This window comes from Anabrus simplex, chromosome 2 (genome assembly GCF_040414725.1).
Source record: "Anabrus simplex isolate iqAnaSimp1 chromosome 2, ASM4041472v1, whole genome shotgun sequence".
Classification (NCBI taxonomy): Eukaryota; Metazoa; Arthropoda; class Insecta; order Orthoptera; family Tettigoniidae; genus Anabrus; species Anabrus simplex.
The window spans coordinates 1,156,064,848-1,156,085,828 of NC_090266.1; the positions used below are offsets into that span (position 1 = coordinate 1,156,064,848).

The 20,981-nt window shown below is 41.5% G+C and overlaps 1 protein-coding gene across 1 annotated transcript in view; it reads right to left on the reverse strand.

Annotated features, from left to right (window-relative positions):
• Positions 1-14,213, reverse strand: part of LOC136863368 (uncharacterized) — a 58,895-nt gene extending 44,682 nt beyond the window's left edge. Inside the window, exon 1 of the mRNA XM_067139769.2 lies at positions 14,067-14,213. Within this exon, the coding sequence (XP_066995870.1) occupies positions 14,067-14,178 (112 nt within the window). The 5' untranslated portion in view covers positions 14,179-14,213. The remainder of the gene's footprint in view (positions 1-14,066) is intronic.
• Positions 14,214-20,981: the final 6,768 nt, after the last annotated feature.

The following is a 20,981-nucleotide window of genomic DNA, read 5'->3' on the forward strand; positions in this document are numbered from 1 at the left end:
CAAAGTCACCTCCGTACAGGCCATGAAGGCCCTTGGAGTGGTAGAATGTAAAGGCTTCCACTATCCGCAACCGCGGGGCTTGATGGGGTAGAGTGGTTAGCTCTACGACCGTCTGCCTTTACCCCAGGAATTAACCTGGTACTCATTTTTGGTGTAGGCTGAGTGAACCTCAGGGCCATGTGTACCTCCGGAAGTGGAAATCTCGTTTCTTAAATTTTACGGTTTCCTGACTGGGATTCGAACCCACGTCCTTCCGGAACGTTATACCACGTCAGATATTCTCTCAGCCTTCTGAACAAAGTAAATCAACAAGAAGGGAATTGCGTGTGTCTACTACTCGTCGCACTGCACTCAGTTTTCTGTTTCGCAAGGAGAAAGGACGATGTCATTAACTTGATTTCATTGAACGCTGGTTTAAGGTCATAAATCGCGGTGACAAATTATACCTAAAACAATGTCTGACCTCACCTGTAGCCGCTGTATGTTCGAAGAACATTTAAAGGCGCTGTCTTGAATGTTTTGCTGAGAAACAAGTTTAAATGTTAACCTACATAACAATGATAGAATTATGGACAAGGTCAAGTCACGCTCGTGTTATTTAAGAATCAAAGGCACTGTCGATTTCTCGAGCAGCCATCGAGTTAGCATTAAGAATAGATTGTCTCCCCAGGTACACCGAGATGTTGGCTGATTATCAAAGAATGGCGTACTGTCCTGGCTCTATGTTTGTTTCACTGAATGACGTATCCAGGCTAAACAACCGAACAGCCTAGTGCTGTACAAGTTTATTTTCAGCCCGTTATGCAAGTTTAAGAAACAAAATTGGTGATAATGGTTTAACAGACTGTCGAATGTCGCATACTGAACATTCAATTAGAACACACGAGCCATCAACCTACTGTAGTCCGGACAAAGGCAAGGCCGCACACTTCACCATGACCTTCACCTTCGTGCTGTAAGAAAGGTGAAGATCTCGTCAGACGCAAGGCAAACACCGGCCTACAGATACAATGCAAAAGCAAGAAAGCTTGTAGTTTTACGTGACCGTCAATATCGTGATCATAGCCAGGGGACCTACAGTTTGATATGCAGTCCGAACCATGGGAAGTGATTTCTCATTTTAATAATCCCATGTGCCTTTGTCTAGATTCGAACCATGACCAATTTGGTGAAGAGCCAGCCATTATGTTGACATGCCCCCTTCAGTTAGTATCGGTGTTAACAGGCGCGCACGTATCAGATTATGACCCTTTTAAAGGGGTTTCCTTAACGTCCGAGCAAATACACTGGCACCAGTCTCTTGCATTTAAACAGTCTGTAATGTCAAACCTAGAGATAGATGCCGTAGCCTTGAGCAAAGGAATCTACCGACAAACCCATTCACCTAAAAAGATGGTTTGTGCTCCATGAACACCGGAGTTTCGTGACTTCTTCGCCAGCATCTCAACATCACGACCGTGTTTTGAATCCCAGTCAACGAACCTGGTACCCGAATTGCGCCCGCCTTGGTCCTAACGGTTCATTCACTCACTTGTGGATTTGCCACCGTGGCGTTGTTCCGAGTTCGGTCACCGGTTCTGTCACTAATTTAAGCTACTGATGCGTGGTGTAATTGGCTCCAAGTAACACAATTAAGAAGAGAGATGGTAGAAATCCCACTGTCGACCATACTGGAAGTGTTTTTCTAGAGGTTTTTTTTCACTTCAATCCACGCGAACACCGACATGGCACCTAATATACATGCCAATACAATCCTCAACGAATTACAAATTACACACATCAGTACAGGTACCGCAACGACAAAGGATAACGGGAAGACTTCACACTCATTTAGTGAACAGTACTGTTGCCAAGATACCCCAAGCCCTTTACATGAAGCAGAAACAACACTAATCACCAACAAATTAGAAAGAAAATGCACCTTGCATAACACATTGCACGGATGATGGTGATGATGATTGTAATAATAATAATAATAATAATAATAATAATAATAATAATAATAATAATAATAATAATAATAATAATAATAATAATAATAATAATAATAATCAGAAGGAGAAGAAGAAGAAGACGAAGAAGATGGCAGGCTGGGTAGCTCAGGCGATAGAGGCGCTGATCTTCTGAGCTCAAGTTGGTGGGTGTGATAACGATAACGTTATTAGCTTTACGTCCCACCAACCACTTTCACGGTTTTCGGAGACGCCGAGGTGCCAGAATTTAGTCCCGCAGGAGTTCTTTTACGTGCCAGTAAATCTACCAACACGAGGCTGAGGTATTTACCTTCAAATACCACCGGACTGAGCCAGGATCGAACCTGCCAAGTTGGGGTCAGAAGGCTAGTGCCTCAACCGCCTGAGCCACTCAGCCCTGCTCGGGTATGATCCTGGCTCAGTCCGGTGGTATTTGAAGTTGCTCAAATACGTCAGCCTCGTGTCGGTCGATAGACTGACATGTTAAGGAACTCCTGAGGGACAAAATTTCGGCATCTCAGCGTCATTGAAAACCGTAAAAGCAGTTAGTGGGACTTAAAACAATTATTATTATTATTATTATTATTATTATTATTATTATTATTATTATTATTATTATTATTAGACTATTGCAGGCCTGAGTGGTTCAGATGCTAGAGCGCTGGCCTGCTAAGCCGAAACTGGAGGGCAGGTTCTGTCTCAGCCTCATGTCGGTAGATTTACTGGCACATAAAACAACTCCCATGGGACCGAATTCCAGCACCTCGTCGTTTCCGAAAAAACATAAAAATAATTGGTGAGACGTGAAATCAATAACGACCCTATTATAGTGAGTGAAGTCTGTGTATGAGTTGTCTTGGTATCCCTCCCTTATGAGTTATGACGTTGTACACTTCGCTGTGATGAGGCGCAAGACAAGTGGTGACACTGCTAGTAAGCTGTTTCATATTTACCCATTTTGTAAGACATTTCGATATTGTCCAAAATGTGAACAACGGAGGGAGATACGGTCAAATCTCGCAATAATATTCCATCACAAAGATAGTCAGGTGTGTTTACAACGTTCAGTGTTTAATATTTAAGTTAAAAATAACTTTTTTTACCGAGCGAGTTGGCCGTGCGGTTAGGAGCGCGCAGCTGTGAGCTTGCATCCGCGAGATAGTGGGTTCGAACCCCACTGTCGGCAGCCCTGAAGATGGTTTTCCGTGGTTTCCCATTTTCACACCAGGCAAATTCTGGGGCTGTAACTTAATTAAGGCCACGGCCGCTTCCTTCCCATTCTTAAGCCTTCCCTATCCCATCGTCGCCATAAGACCTATCTGTGTCGGTGCGACATAAAGCAACTAGCAAAAAAAAAAAAAAAAATCACGTTTTATCTTCAAAAAGTGCCAGGCTGAGTGGCTCAGGCGGTTGAGGCTGTGGTCTTCTGACCTCAACTTGGCAGGTTCGATCCTGGCTCATTCCGGTAATGTATGAAGGTTCTCAAATACGTCAGCCTCGTGTCGATAGATTTTCTGGTACGTAAAATAACTCCTGCGGGACAAAATTCCGGTACCTTGGCGTCTCCGAAAACCGTCAAAGCAGTTAGTGGGTTATAAAAATACCATTCTTCTTCTTTTTCTTCTTTAAAAAGTTCAGCAAATAGCATGTATGATCGTTTGAGGCCGGAGGACAGGAGGAAGCCAGACTTCCTCGGACGTTCGTGAGTCATTAGCTGCAACGCAAGGTAATTTCTTATCGCCAGCATGATGACAAAATATTCTGTAAAATCTATTCTGTGAGACACAGGCTACACTGTAAAAGGACTGGGACTAAATATGCTGTCCAAGCAGAGACCATATCAGCATGTAGGTTACTAACCCTATTTCTCCTATCTTCAGCAGCTACGGTAGTTCTGTCGTGTCTTAGACACGATATTCCATTTCTATTACATGATTCCTACATACTCAGGATTATTTTACGTAGGATGCCTCAGTGTCTCACAGGCTTCAACGTCATTCGTGACAAGTCCTACGTGTAATTAGAATTAGACTTTTGTTTTCCTGTTGATTCCTTTGCTTAAATTTGTTAAGATGAAAGTCACGCATTTCAGTGCCCACATAGTTTTCAGTCTGTCGAACAAAGGTACAAAATAATGTATAAAACATTAATAGATACTTAAACATAGTTTATTAATAGTAGGAAGACTTGTTTTATTATATAATAATAAGCGATTTGAAAAAATCTGAGGATATTCTCGTACACCGAGCAAGTGGCCGTGCGGTTAGGGGCGCGCAGCTATGAGCTTGCATTCGGGAGATAGTGTGTTCGAACCCCACTGTCGGCAGCCCTGAAGGTGGTTTTCCGTGGTTTTCCATGTTCATACTAGAGAAATGCTGGGGCTATTCCTTAATTAAGGCTACGGCGGTTTCCTTCCTCCCCTAGCCTTTTCCTATCCCATCGTCGCCATAAGATCTATCTGTGTCGGTGTGACGTAACCAAATTGTAAATATTCTCATAGAAGGAAATATATACTTCCTCTTCTCAACTCTCATCCGACTGGTGTCGGTATATTTACTGGCATGCAAAAGAACTCCTGCAAGACAAAATTCCGGTACCACGGCATCTCCGAAAGCCGTAAAAGTAGATAGTGGGGCATAAAAAATAGCATTATTATTTCTGGCCTTTTCGCAACTAATTTGGGCTAAGCCCTCTTTTACGGCTGGGTGCCTTTTCTGATGCCAACCCTATGTCGGGAGATGTTCTTTCTATCTTTCTTTCGTATGGCCTCCGGAGAGGCCTGGTGCACATCTTTTGAGTTATTTATAGGCAACCTGCAAATGTGTGAGGATGGGGCTCCAACCAAAGATGCATTTTAATGCTGAAGACGGCACAAATATCCAGTCCTCGAACCAGAGGCATTTACTAATGAATTTTAAAATCACTGATCCGGCAGGGATTTGAAGCCAGGACCCCTTGGACCTAATCCAGCATGCTAACCATTTAACCACGGAGGGACGTTTCTATGGTGTTTGGTAGTGTGATGTGTTGGGACAAATACAAACACCCAGTCTCCGAGTCAGAGGAATTAACCACGCCCTGCTTAAATCCTCGACCCGACCGAAAATCGAACCCAGAGTCTTCTGAAATTAAGGCCAACACGCTGGACGTTCAAGCAAGAAGGCAGACGTGGCTATTAATACATTACAAATGATAATTAGAAGAGCCTCCGTGTCTCAGACGGCAGCGCGTCGGCCTCTCACCGCTGGATACCGTGGTTCAAATCCCGGTCACTCCATGTGAGATTTGTGCTGGACAAAGCGGAGGCGGGACAGGTTTTTCTCCGGGTACTCCGGTTTTCCCTGTCATCTTTCATTCCAGAGACACTCTCCATTATTATTTCATTGCATCTATCAGTCATTAATAATCACCTTGGAAGTGGCGACCCCATTGTAATAGTAGCCTATATATGTTTCATTCATTACATTCCTGACCCGGTCTAAGACTCGAAAAACCGAGCTCGATAGCTGCAGTCGCTTAAGTGCGGCCAGTATCCAGTAATCGGGAGATAGTGGGTTCGAGCCCCACTGTCGGCAGCCCTGAAGATGGTTTTCCGTGGTTTCACATTTTCACACCAGGCAAATGCCGGGGCTGTACCTTAATTAAAGCCACGGCCGCTTCCTTCCAATTCCTAGGCCGTTCCTATCCCATCGTCGCCATAAGACATATCTGTGTCGGTGCGACGTAAAGCAAAAAAAAAAAGACTCGAAAACAGGTTGTAGGTTTTCATTTTCAAATGATAATTAGACACCAGGAGGCCTAGTGTTTCTTTATATATCTACCGTTTTAAACAGTAAGCCTGTAGCTTTTCTTGACAATTGATATCATGGACGTGAGTTTTTATTTAAAATTCCCAAACCCGTTTTATATTCCAGAAGAAACAAGCATTCTACCTTTCATAATTCATAATAGTGTTCATTTTTTGTTCGCTGCCATATGTTTCTTTTCTTTCTTCCGCAGCCCTTTCCCAATAACCTGGGTTCGGCACTAGATGTGGATTAAGCCCAGTTTTACGGCCAGATGCCCTTCCTGACGTCAACCTACCACATAATTCTTATTATAATGTTTATGATGTCTGAAGCGGGTTCTTTAGTCTGGCGAAATTAATTTTGAATAATTACATTTATGAACTACCTGAAAATGAAAATATATGGTTACAGAAATATACCTGAAAAAGACACAACTTAAGTAAAATAGAAATACGTGTTTGTTTCTTGATAGAGCATCATCAGATTCTATCAAATCACACTCGAATATAGGCCCTGTTTATAAATTTATAAATATGTATGTTTATTTCTATTTAAATCCTTAAATACTTTAATTTTTGAACTTGAACTTAACTCTAGCATAGATACTGTATACAACAGTTCTACCTTGTGACAATAGATTTACTGGTGTTAAAACGAACTCCTGCGGGACAAAGTTATGGCAATTCTCCGTCTCTGAAAACTGCAAAACGATAGTTATTGGGACGTAAAACCATTATTATTACTATTACTATTATTATTATTATTATTATTATTATTATTATTATTATTATTATTATTATTATTATTATTATTATTATTATTATTATTATTATTATTATTATTATTATTATTATTATTATTATTATTATCATTTGGTTTCTTCTTTTTACAATTGGCGAACACGACTTTCTGTGGCACGTCAAGGAACATACTAACATATTTTAATGTTTTTAACATGTAATAAATAGGTTGAAAATCTAACAACATAGAATATTTTAACACTGTGTTTCAATAAAAAAGCATGGCTCAAATCTGTGGTCATATTTCTTACAAACTTTATTAGGTTAAAGCAAAAAACTTATTCGTAAAATGTACCTGTTAAAAAAAAGCAATTTTCAGTGATGTTTGCAAAATAAATTCATGAAACAATCTTTTTTCTTTTTTTTACAAGTTGCTTTACGTCGCACTGACACAGATAGGTTTTATGGCGATGATGTGAGAGGAAAGTTGGGAAGAATTGAGAGAAAGAAGAAGAGCTGCTCGACTAAGTGCTATGTTCCGAGCTGTCAGCGGAGAGATGGCGTGGAATGACATTAGTAGACGAATAAGTTTGAATGGCGTTTATAAAAGTAGGAAAGATCACAATATGAAGATAAAGTTGGAATTCAAGAGGACAAACTGGGGAAAATATTCATTTATAGGAAGGGGAGTTAGGGATTGGAATAACTTACCAAGGGAGATGTTCAATACATTTCCAATTTCTTTGAAATCATTTCGGAAAAGGCTAGGAAAGCAACAGATAGGGAATCTGCCACCTGGGCGACTGCCCTAAATGCAGATCAGTATTGATTGATTGAAAGGACTGTGAGTGGGAAGGAAGCAGCCATGGCCTTAATTAAGGTACAGCTCCAGCATTTGCCTGGTGTGAAACGGGAAACGACGGAAAAACATCTTCAGGGCTGCCGACAGTAGGGTTCGAACCCATTACCTCCCGAATACTGGCTGCACTTAAGCGACTGCAGCTATCGAGCTCGGTACGAGACATTCAGTCGAATGGACTTCTACATACGTTATGCAGTAAAATGAGGGGTTTCATAATGCTTTTAAAGGAAAATAACCGACGGCACACTGGACAGTGAGATGTAATAAACAAGACCTTAACTGACACGTTGGTCGTTAAAAGTTTGCCATCCCTGGTATATACAGTTATAACTTATACAAAATGCTTCTGTCATCTTCTAAGTGTGATCCACTCTTTGTTTACCAGTTTTACAATTTTAAGACTTTCTTTCATTTTTCCTTTTTTTTTCAACAATTGGCTTTTTGTTACATCGACACAGATAGGTCTTTTGATGACGATGGGACAGGGCTAGGAGTGGAAGGGAAGCAGCCGTGGCCTTAATTAAGGTACAGCGCAGGCATTTGCCTGGTAAATGAAATGTCGTATGGCTTTTAGTGCCGGGATATCCCAGGACAAGTTCGGCTCGCCTGGTGCAGGTCTTTCTATTTGACTCCCGTAGGCGATCTGCGCGTCGTAATGGGGATGAAATGATGATGAAGACAACATATACACCCAGACCCCGTGCCGTAGGAATTAACCAATTAAGGTTAAAATCCCCGACCCGGCCGGGAATCGAACCCGGGACCCTCTGAACCGAAGGCCAGTACGCTGACCGTTCAGCCAACGAGACGGACATTTGCTTGGTGTTGAAGTGGGAAACCATGGCAAACCATCTTCTGAGCTGCCGACAGTGGGGTTTGAACTAGTGATGGGATAATTTAATACTTTTAATAATCGAATAAACTCCATCCGATCATTTAAATAATCGAATAAAATAATCGAATGAGTTTCAAATATCATTCAGTTGTATCGCATAGAATATTCGGATGCGTTATGAATCAATTTTTCTATTTAAGTGTGTCGGATGGATAATCGAAAAATAATCGAATTGAAAAATATTCACTATTCGATTCGCTCATTCATTCGAATGAACAATCAAATGAGAAATATAATCGAATAATCGAATAAGCGATTATTTTGTATTCGATTATCCCACCACTAGTTTGAACCCACTATCTCCCGAATGCACGCTCATCGCTTGGCGCCCCTAACCACATGGCTAACTCGCTCTGTCGGTAAATTCTTTCTTCCTTTCTCTCTATTTTTATTCTAACTTCATCTTTAAGATATTTTTCTCTTAGTGATTCTGTCTGCCTACAGACTCTTCATAGACTTGTCTCCTTCATTCTTTATCTGCCAAGCAAACAAATATGTCGTCACGTCTCTTCTTGACCTTCATTTTTGTATACAGCCAACATACCACACCTCCTACTTCTCTATTTGCCAGTCTTTCCTTCTTGCGCTGCGCTGAGTGGCTTAAACGGTAAAAGCGCCTTTCTGAGCCCGAGTTGCCGGGTTCGATCCCGACTACCTGACCGGTGCTGAAATACGCCAGCCTTGTGTCAATAGATTTACTGGTATTGAAACGAACTCCTGCGGGACAAAGTTTTGGCACTTCTCCGTCTCTGACACCCGCAAAACGATAGTTATTGCCATGTAAAACCATTATTATTATTATTATTATTATTATTATTATTATTATTATTATTATTATTATTATTATTATTGTCATCCTTTTGCTAAATTCGTGGAATTGTAATAATATCTTATATTCTGACGAGGTCATTTGATTGTCAATATTTAGTATTGGAATCCGTCAGTTACTCTTCAGTTATTTGGGTTGCGTCGTTGATTTTTGAAGATAATAAAAAATATATTTTCAAGTTACTTTACGTCGCACCGACATAGATATGTCTTACGGCGACGATGAGACAGGAAAGGGCTATGAGTGGGAGGAAGCAGCCATGGCCTTTATTAAGGTACCGCCTCAGCATTTACCTGGTGTGAAAATGGGAAACTACGGAAAACCATCTTCAGAGCTGGTAACAGTGGGGTTCGAACCCACTATCTCCCGATTACTCGATACTAGCCGCACATAAGCGACTGCAGGTATCGAGCTCGCTAAAGATTTTATTTTATTAGTGGCCTAAGTGTCATTTCAACAAAACTGAGGTTACACTTTCTTCGGTATCAATGCTCAGAGCGGTATTTGTTCGTAAAACTGTGTATTCTCTGTGGAAATTAAATGAAATGGCGTACGGCTTTTAGTGCCGGGAGTGCGCGAGAACAAGTTCGGCTCGCCAGATGCATGTCTTTTGATTTGACACCCGTAGGCGACCTGAGTGTCGTGATGAGGATGAAATGTTGATGAAGACGACACATTCACCCAGCCCCCGTGCCAGCGAAATTAACCAATTATGGTTAAAATTCCCGACTCTGCCGGGAATCGAACCCGGGACCCCTGTGACCAACGGCCAGCATGCTAATCATTTAGCCATGGAGCCAGACTCCCTGTGCAAATTACAAAGTACCGTAGCTGACGAGCTAACTTCAAACAAGATCATTTCCTGGTGCTGTATCGCGTTGTTGATGAACTGATTATACTGATGAACTACTACGCAATAAGACTATGGCCTTGAGAAATAAGTCACTGTAGTCTAGACCAGGGATGGCGAACGTATGAAACGCGAACATGACTTCTGTAGCACTAACATATGTTAATGATTTTAGCATGTAATACATAGGTCGGAAATCTAGCAACATTGCTTATTTTAAACATTTAATATAGAAGTACGTCTCAATTAATTTTATAGCCATTTTTTTTTTTACAAATTTCATTAGGTTAAAGCAAAATAACTTATTCTTAAAACTGACCTTTTTTAATGAAATTTTCACTGATGTTTGCAAATTAAAATAATGAAATATTCAATCGAATGTATTTATATGTAATGCAATCTAATATTTAAAGCCGGCCTGAGTGGCTCAGACGGTTGAGCCGCTGGCCTTCTGACCCGAACTTGGGAGGTTCGATCCTGGCTCAGTCCGGTGATATTTGAAGGTGCTCAAATATGTCAGCCTCGTGTCGGTAGATTTACTGGTACGTAAAAGAACTCATGCTGGACAAAATTCCGATACATCGGCGTCTCCGAAAACCGTTAAAGCTGTTTGTGGGACGTAAAGCAAAATAACATTTTTATTATTCTTGAATATCTAAATGAAGTCACATGAGGATTTTCATGATAAATTTTTAAGGGAAGTTAACCGATGACACACTGGAGAGTAAATAGTAATAAACAAGACCTTCATTGACAAAATAGTCGGTTATGGTTTGCCATCCCTGGTCTAGACTAAAAAATAAAATATCAATGATTATCACGCAATATCTCAAGAAATTACTGCTGAGCGAGTTGGCTGCGTGGTTTGCGTCACGCAGCTGTCAGGTTGCATTAGGGAGATAGTGGGTTCGAGCCCCACTGTTGGTAGCCCTGAAGATGGTTTTCCGTGGTTTCCCATTTTCACACTAGGCAAATGCTGTGGCTGTATCTTAATTAAGGCCACGGTCACTTCCTTCCTAGTCCTATCTCTATCACCACCATTTGTCTGGTGCGAAAATGGGAAACTAGGGCTGCCGACAGTGTGGTTCGAACCCACTATACCTGGAATGCAAGCTAACAGCTACACGCCTCGAACCGGTAACTCCCTCGGTAATAATAACAATAATGATGTTGGAGTATGTGATGAAAATTGAGTTCTGAATAAAATGATCGTATATCTCGAAGCCAATAAAGCATGAATGCTTATGGTGCAATAGCCTTGTGAAAGCACGTAAGCCGTCTTGAGAGCCCAGAATCACGGTCAATTGGTCTCTCTCCAGAGAGTGACTCACGTAGGCTATATTGTCCGAATCGTAAGCGGGCAGAGCACACATATGACAGCGTGAACCACGAAGAGATTCCTCATCGACCAACTAATGTTCAGGTCGGAAATGGCAGGTACCCGGGTATATAGGAGACAGGTGGTTTCTAACTTCGACATCAGTCAATCTTTGAATAATAATAATAATAATAATAATAATAATAATAATAATAATAATAATAATAATAATAATAATAATAATAATAATAACCGCCTCTGTTGTGTAGTGGTTATTGTGATTATCTGTCACTACCGGAGGCCCGGATTCGATTCCCGGTTCTGTCACGAAATTTAAAAAGTGGTACGAGGCCTGGAACGGGGTCCACTCAGCCTCGGGAAGTCAACTGAGTGGAAGGGGTGGGGATAGGCAGGGGTTGATTCCCACTTCAGCCATCAACAAAGTGTTTTGCGCGGTTTCCCACTTCTCCTACAGGAAAACGCCGGGATGGTACCTACGTTAAGGCCGCGGCTGCTTCCTTCCCTCTTCCTTGTCTATCCCTTCCAATCTTCCCATTCCCCCACAAAAAACCCTGTTCAGCATAACAGGTGAAGCCGTCTTCGGGAGGCACTGGTCTTCCTCCCCAGTTGTATACCCTGACCCAAAATCTCACGCTCCAGGACACAGCCCTTGAGGCGGTACGGGTGGGATCCCTCACAGAGTCCGAGGGAAAAAACGAACAATTGATGGTGAACGGATTGAGGAAAAAAACCAATCATCATCCTAGGCTTCCATTTCAAGTGATGAGATGGTAACTATCTCACACTATCTTACCAGTCTATGTTGAAATGAATTGAAATATAATCACACCAAAATGGACACTTCAGTAACACGATGGTGGTTAGGAGTTCTCTAACTTGGCTGACTGGTCAGAGTAGCGGTCTTCGATTCAAAGGGTCCCGAGTTCGATTCCCGACCAGGTCGAATATTTGAAACGGTTAATTCCCTTGTCTCGGGGACTGGGCGATTGCGCTGTACACACAATTTCTGCATCTCATAAGCCACACTCGCAACACTATCCACCAAGCAGATCTATACACGGCGAACGCTACCCACCTATGCCGGAGGGTTTGCCTTAGCGGGCATCACGAAATTATGTGAAAACAAACCAACCACCACAGAAACACGCAATAGTGAATGCATTCCCCTCACGTTGGGAAGGGCATCCTGCCGTTAAGCTGGGCCAAGTCAACATGTGCTATGGGACTTCATCTGGATTTGTAAAAAGCGGCATAGGAAGGAGAACGAAATTGGTTATAGAATCCCAGCGAAGCTGCCCAGTATTTTTAGTAGGATTTAAGCAGAGAGAAAACGCTTTAGGATTGCTGAACACGATGCTTCCAGCTCTTCATATGAAGCAGCTACAACAAAAACAGAGCTCTTGTAGCCGGGATAGAGGAAAGATTACACTGACCTTGAGAAAGATCCTCCTCACCTTTTCACTGGATCTTAAAGGTGATAAGACGAAAACTCATTTCAAGGAAGGATATGATTCAAACCGTGGTGTTTCCCAAGTCCATAGCTGAGTTAACCTGACGGGAACTAGTGAACCGTCTGGAGACTTCCAGTTTAGAAAGCAAGCTTCATTGTCATTAACCAATCATTACTACTTGATTGCCTTACGAAGTGGGCACAGCTATGAGCTGTCGTCGACTTATCAAGCCTAATTATCCAAATGAGATGTTTCCACGCATAACATTCCTTGTGTCTCAGCCAGGAAGATCTCTACAAATATTTCCTTACATCACCAAATCAAGACACTCTTTGTAAGCTAATTATTATTCTTAAAAATGTACTCTCCGAAATAAGGAAAGAAACACGTTACTACATCACAGAAAATATAGTAAATGTAAATTATATTCTTTCGTAAATGAGGAAAGAGTTCCTCTTAAAATATTGCATGCAGTTGGCTATCAGTCTCTAGACGAATCGTTAGGCGCCAGAATAATATCAGGAGTTTTTAAAGAAGCACAGAAGTGACAATACACTCGTTGCTGAGATCGTTGGACAACAATCCTCCTCCTCATCATCATCATTACCATCATGCCACTTGTTGCCTTATGTCACTGGCATATGCATTTGTGATTATGCCGAAGATTGGAAAGGAAGCTTTCGTTGTCAAAAGCTGGGTACTTTCTCAGCATTTGTCTGGAGCTGAAGTGGGAGAAAATCAGCGTCTTGGATGGATAAGAACAAATGTTTAACCAAATTATCTTTGCAGCGGTGTTACCTGAGCCTGGATGTACCGCGTTTCAAGTCTCTCAAACTAGTTTTAAATTTGTGGCCTGTCCACGGATCGAACCAGGGCCAATAGGGTCCCTGAACCACAGCAGGGAACATCCAGTCCTAATTTATTAAAAGTACGTTTCGGTACAAACTCCATAGTAACACAGATTACATCAGGCTAAACATACACGCAGATAAGGTACGTGAATTTGATGACCTTGATGTTACATATTCAAACACCTTACACAGCGCTTAACTGTCATAGAAATATCACTTCGCACACCTTCTCGCAAAGTCGAAAACATGCTAGTAAACAATAACAAGGTTTCACAGCATTTAATCGTCATTTCCACATTGCAGTCAATGGAAACAGCAAATATGTGCAGGGGTGAAGGTACAGGTTTACGCTATAGTTTTTTGATTAACCGTTTCTTATAGACGAGCTTGTACGTACTGTATCTGCTTTCACTTTTCGCGGAACAAGGTCGACCCGGCAAGAAGCACGTACGCACTCGACTTGAAGGAAAGAAATTAATGTAACTCACCTGGCTGTACTTCAAGAGACGTCTGCACGGGAAAAGCGACGCACACGCTGGCGAAGATGAGCAGAAAGGCCAGAAGTTCGAACACTTGATAAATGCTACCTAACATCGTCATTGTCACTGTCGTGTTGATTCACCTCTTGTGCCTGATCACCGCACACTGTTGGCTCGCGACACCGCTAGCGCTCTTATATAGCCTCCAAGTACACGGCAGTGACGTCACGGCCAATAGTATTAGGCTCCGTGCATTTAAAACATATTTTCTAAAAATGCTTTCCTTCCAATATTGAGGGATTGGAAATTTTAGGATACAGGCTGTCAGGGGGGAATTACACCAGCTTGAACTGTCGTTGAACTAAAAAGCACCGAGCAAGTGGGCGTACGGTCAGGGGCGCGCAGTTGTGAGCTTGCATTCGGGAGAGAGTGGGTTCGAACCCCACTGTCGGCAGCCCTGAAGATGGTTTCCTATTTTCACACCAGGCAAATGCTGGGGCTGTACTTTAATTAGGGCCACGGCCGCTTCCTTCCCACTCCTAGCTCTTTCCTCTTCCATCGTCACCATAAGACCTGTCTGTTTCGGTGCGACGTAAAGCAACTTGTAAACAAATAAAATACACTCCTGTTACCATGCATTATTGCTCAATCGTCCAGTTAACGTGCTGGCCTTTGGTCACAGGGGCCCCGGGTTCGATTCCCGGCCGGGTTAGGAATTTTAACCAACATTGGTTAATTCCGCTGGCAAAGGGGCTGGATGTATGTGTAGTCTTCATCATCATTTCATCCTTATCACGACGCGCAGGTCGCCTACGGGAATCCAATCTAAAGAGCTGCGCCTGGTGAACTGAACTTGTCCTCGGTCACTCCCGGCACTAAAAGCCATACGCCAATTCATTTTTTATCGCTCAATCTTTATTATGTGGGTGATTTTCAGTACGTCGAGTAATTAAATGAAATGGCATATGGCTTTTAGTGCCGGGAGTGTCCGAGGACAAGTTCGGCTCGCCAGGTGCAGGTCTTTTTTAATTTGACTCCCGTAGGCGACCTGCGCGTCGTGATGAGGATGAAATGATGATGAGGACGACACATACACCCAGCCTCAGTGTCAGCGGAATTAACCTATTATGGTTAAAATTCCCGACCCTGCCGGGAATCGAACCCAGGACCCCTGTGACCACAGGCCAGCACGCTAACCACTTAGCCATGAAGCCGGACAGTACGTTGAGTGAAGAATATATACTTCAGGAAGAGATGTTTAAAATTCTGCATCTACGCAGCGTGTCCATGACCTCCCCATCTTCTATACTGTACACTGCTAGTTAACAATAACGTCCAATGAAACTGATAAACTAACGATATGACACTTACAATACAACATAGAAGCATAGCTTAGTGGCATATCCATCGTCTACGAAAATATCTCTAAAATAGCTGTTAAATTATTTCCCTTGTTTGAATAATGAATCCAGATGGCTTGCAGGTACCGGAATGTCATGCGGTCTACGTGGCGACATCCTCACACGTATTTCTTGGATTTCGCAACTGGGCCCACTACCTTTCGTATCATATAGATCCTCAGTTGGTTTCACGAGGCTGAGCGAACTCCTTTCTAGTTCTCAGTCCATAATTAAAATACCTCGACTGGCCAGAAATTGAACCCACAGCCGTCTGGTACGAGACAGGCACGCTACCCACACAACACGAGCCCAAGATTATTAACGGCCAATAATAATAATAATAATAATAATAATAATAATAATTATAATAATAATAATAATAATAATAATAATAATAATTGTTACGGGGTTACCCGTGGACGCAGAGGTGAAAGAAGGTGCCGGGGTGAACGGGTCTAACTACAAAGTCAAGAATGGAATTTAAAACTTTAACAAAGGTTATATTTTCTTTTCTGTTTTAGAATTTCAAAAATCAACGAATAACAATATAACAGGTCCCATAGGCAAGTTAGAAATGAGTCAAGTAAAATACAAGGTAGTGAATTCTACAAGTCCTGGGCTTCAAGCCCCTCGCTTACATTTCCTGAGCTACACGCTCAAATTTACAAATATCATAACTTTACTTAAGGGCAGAAATCCCCTAATACATGGAGCCCTTGCTCCAGCAATTCTCAGGCCTCCCAGAGGCATCTTTACAACACTTGAAAAGAGCTGACACGCTCTCAGTTTTTTCAGCCTATTCAAGGCAATATCAGACTTTACAATTACTTGCCATCAAGGCACAACTTACACAAATGAAACGGGGGTATCTCGTACCCAACCTACTGGGCCTTAGCAGAAAAAGAACAGGTTAAGTAAATGGCCCGAAACACCAAGTTGAATGGAGGTGTGTACTTGCGTTCCTAAACATGCATTCTTAAAACCTAAAAGGCACTAGGCCGATGAAACAGGGGCTATTCCCAAACTATGGAGGTGACCCGTATAAGAAAGAAATTTAAAACATTAAGGGAGAAAAAAAAAATCAGTTACCAAAACGTAGTCACCTCAAACCAAAATGAAGGGGAGCTCGAGAGGGTGCATCACTCTCTATCCCCGAATTACGGTTACATATTTTATGAAGTTTTTATATAATCCTGCAGAATATGACATTTTTTAAAAAGTAGGTTACATGGTAAAAGTTTCGGACCTTTCCCGCGGGTTAAACTGCTGAGCTAGCAAGAAATAAAGATGTTAAACGGCCATTACCTTGCTGAAGAACTGCTGCTTGATGAAAGAGGCACCACCCACCTCCTGCTTCAGGCACACACACTCAGTTAGATGTTGATCAAATAGTAAAGAGCCGTGAAAATCCGCAGTTTATAAACCCTCGGGGAAAGTTCGAGACCTTTCATGAATAATCAAGCCACACCCTCTCACTTTTATTGGCTAGCTTAAAGTTACACACCAAAACGAAGAAGAAGCCTGTGATAAGCCGAAAATTAATTACAGAAATTAGGGATTGGCTGAATTCAAACCTGGCGGAAAGAAAAGATCAATATTGCCAACCCACAAATGAACGAACATAATTTAGTAAAGAACAAACTTATGCATACAAAATTTCTTCAAAAAAGTGTTCCTTCACTTCGCACCAGGGTGCATGATCATAGTTTTTGAGTGGCATCTGTTGCAGAAAGTCCAAACTTCTTGATAAATGTTAAACAAAACGCGTAGAATTTATACAGTACTAGAAACTTCACAATCACAAAATTAAGGAGGTGACATCTTCTGAGAAGAAGTTTAAGTAGAACTAGTTCCAAGTTCTGTGTTTCTCCTGTAGAGGAGTTCTAATTGGCGCAAGATTTAAATGTGCGGCGTAGAGGTGTACCGCCCGGTACAATAATAATAATAACAATAATAATAATAATAATAATAATAATAATAATAATAATAATAATAATAATAATAATAATAATAATAAAAATCATCATCATCATCATCATCATCATCACCATCCAGCTCCTTGGCTGAATCGTCAGCGTACTGGCCCTCGATTCAGGAGTGGGCGAGATTTGATTCCTGCTCGGCGCGAGAATTTTAACTTCGCATAGTTAATTCTTCTGGCTCAGGGACTGGGTATTTTTGATTATCCTAATACACATATATTCACTTACAACCAACACTTCATGATACCAACAACCACAGAAACACGACATAATTAATACATCCCTCCACATATGGTTGGCGACAGGAAGGGCATCCGGCAACAGGGGTGTAATGTTAGGGCCTGCAATGCAGCAGGGTCCGGGCCTTTAAGGGGCGTCGAAAATTCCTCGTAAAAATCATTTAAAAAGTGTATGTTTAGCAGGGGAAAGGTAGCCTATTACAAGTGTAAAACCCCACAGATATTTGACTGTATCCCTTAGCTCTGTTGGAATGAGATTTCACATTACTGTCCTTCCTCCTTAGTGGTCTGTTTGAACATTTGCAATTAACAGTCCCTAGTTAATCAAATATAATTATCAAATATTTTGTTTAAAATGAAGCCCTCGTGACTCAGGCGGCCTCTCACCTTTGGATACCGTGGTTCAAATCCCGGTCACTCCATGTGAGATTTGTGCTGGACGGGATTCCTGACCCGGTCGAATGACTGGAAACAGGCTGTGGATTTTTATTTTCATTTGTTTAAGATACACATTTCTCACGCTTTTCCTTGATAATTTCTACAAATCTTGCTGGAAGATTATTTTTGAAAATGCTGAGAATTCCTCTCTTAAGAATGTAAATTAAAATCTTTCCCTTGTCTTTTGCAACAGTTTTTTAAAATATTTATAGAGGTAGACTTTTTTGACATTTTAGTGAGATTTTTCTCTCAGAAAATACAAAAACAAATTTTACAACAATGGTACACATGGTTCATGGTGTGGGTTACTGTAGTCACGTCCTAGATCGTGAACCATGGGCAACGGCTGAGTGGCCTAGTAAGTGGTCCTGAGAGTCGGGATACCAGTTGCTATGGAATGGGAGTGGGCATCTCGGACATATTTTGAGTCATGGCCCTCCTTGTGCTCAGGCGGCTAGGACTATACAATTCACCGGTGGTCCATAACCCGTTAGAGGAGAGATCCTCACTTGGAATATGTGCAAGTAGGGTAGCATCCTGCTTCATGAATTTACCGAGCTCAGAACATTTTAAGCAAGCCTCGGACCTATGGGAGTAACGGAGTCCCACTCCCATTTGAGAGGCGAGGGACTCCTTGGAAACAACTTGGCGAACGAAATGGAATTCGATGGAGAGCTATCAATATCAATGGGGCTTATGGAAGAAAGAAAGTAGAACTGGCTGAGTCTGCAAAGAGGATGCATCTGGATGTGCTAGGAGTAAGTGATATTCGGGTAAGAGGAGATAACGAGGAAGAGATAGGAGATTATAAAGTGTACTTGACGGGTGTTGGAAAGGGAAGGGCAGAATCTGGGGTAGGGCTCTTTATCAGGAATACCATTGCACGCAACATAGTTTCTGTTAGGCACGTAAATGAGCGAATGATGTGGGTAGATTTGTCAGTTGGAGGAATAGGGAACATGCATGATCCGGGGTTTTAATTAAAAATATGCTAATCTGATTCAAAATTGCATCAAGAATTCAAAAATGTGATCAGAATGTACAAATAATAACTCCAAACATGATAAAAATCTACGAAAATGTCACGTCACGCAAGTACGCGATCTCATTGGCCTGACGTCATCGTACAGGTTGACTGAATTAGCAGACGAAATAACACATAGTGTACTGTGAGAAGCAGGATACACTTCGCGTATTTCTACTTTACGTTAGTGTCTAGTATGGTTAAATTCGAGGTCTATACATTGGATAATAATCGGAGTGGTATATTTTAGACTTAAAATGAATCCTGCGCAGACAGTGAGGCAGAAAACTTATAAATGGTGTAGAGTTCCGATGTGCAATGGCACATCGCATACCATACGAAACAAATTGTTTATAAACGTTCCAAAGACGCTAAAACTAGGGAGTAATGGATTTTGGCGAGCTGGAGAAATGCTGGTGATATATCGGAAAAGTCTACAGTTTATTTTTTGGAAGATTTTAACGTAAGATGAATTTGTTAGAATTTTCAAATCACTTTTCCATGTCAGCTGTTCTAGTGGTAAAACTTTAAATTTTAATGTATGATGCTTTATTTAAATGCTTCAATTACATCTTGGAATATGAGAGTAATAAATAGTGCATTAAATAATGCTGCTTATTAAAGTATTCTCCAAACCTAACCATATCAAGATAATAAATCAAAGGGGTTATGAACCATTTTGACAGCTCTAATTCTACCAATATATCTTGGAATGGGACAGTTATGTATGTCTTTATTGAAGAGCTTAATCAAAGGAAACAACGTGAATTTAACAAATGTATAACTCTACACAAAACCAATGCTTGTCTGTTGGGGTCTTATAAGTTAACAATACTCAATTATAATAATTATCATAATATTAATGAAATAAATAACATAATTGCACACAGGTGAAAATAGTGATGTAGGTGTTTAAAATATTATCCAACTTAGCCTAAGTTTTAGGTTATACAAGCCAAGTCAATAAACCGAAGGGTAAAAAGACCGCGCGAGTTGGCCGTGCGGTTAGGAGCGCGCAGCTGTGAGCTCGCATCCGGGAGATAGTGGGTTTTGAACCCTACTGCCGGCAGCCCTGAAGATGGTTTTCCGTGGTTTCCCATTTTCACACCAGGCAAATGCTGAGGCTGTACCTAAGATCACGGCCGCTTTGTTCCCATTCCTAGGCCTTTCCAGTCCCATCATCGCCATAAGACCTATATGTGACGGTGTGACGTAAAGCAAACAGCAAAAAAAAAAAAATAAAGTCACAGCACCCAAAGAAATTCCTGTATTGAGCGACTAAAATGTCACCAGGACACTTTTCTTTCCTGATATGCTCAGCTTGTTAAAAGCCAAATGTAATTAATGTTACTGGCTTCACGCCCCACTAACTATTTCTACGATTTTCGGAGACGCCGATGTGCAGGAATTTAGTCCTGCAGGGGTTATTTTACGTGCCAGTAAATCTACCGACACGAGGCTGACGTATTTGAGCACCTTCAACTACCACCGGACTGAACCAGGATCGAACCTGCCAAGTTGGGGTCAGAAGGCCAGCACCTCAACAGTCTGAACCACTCAGCCCGACTTGTGAAAACTAGATGAAGTCGTATTTATCTTTATCATGTTTAACTTTTTCCCTCCACAAAGATATTTAATTCTCTTTCATGGGCCCCGGAAGTGGGTAGGCCAGTTGTCCCAACCATAAATATATATTTTTTTGGGAATGATAGATTATAGCCCTATAGTACTATGATCTTTCTTTCTTTCCTTCTTTCTTTCTTTCTTTCTTTCTTAATCAGTTTATCCTTCAGGGTTGGTTTTCTCTCGGACTCAGCGAGGGATTTCACCTCTACCACTTC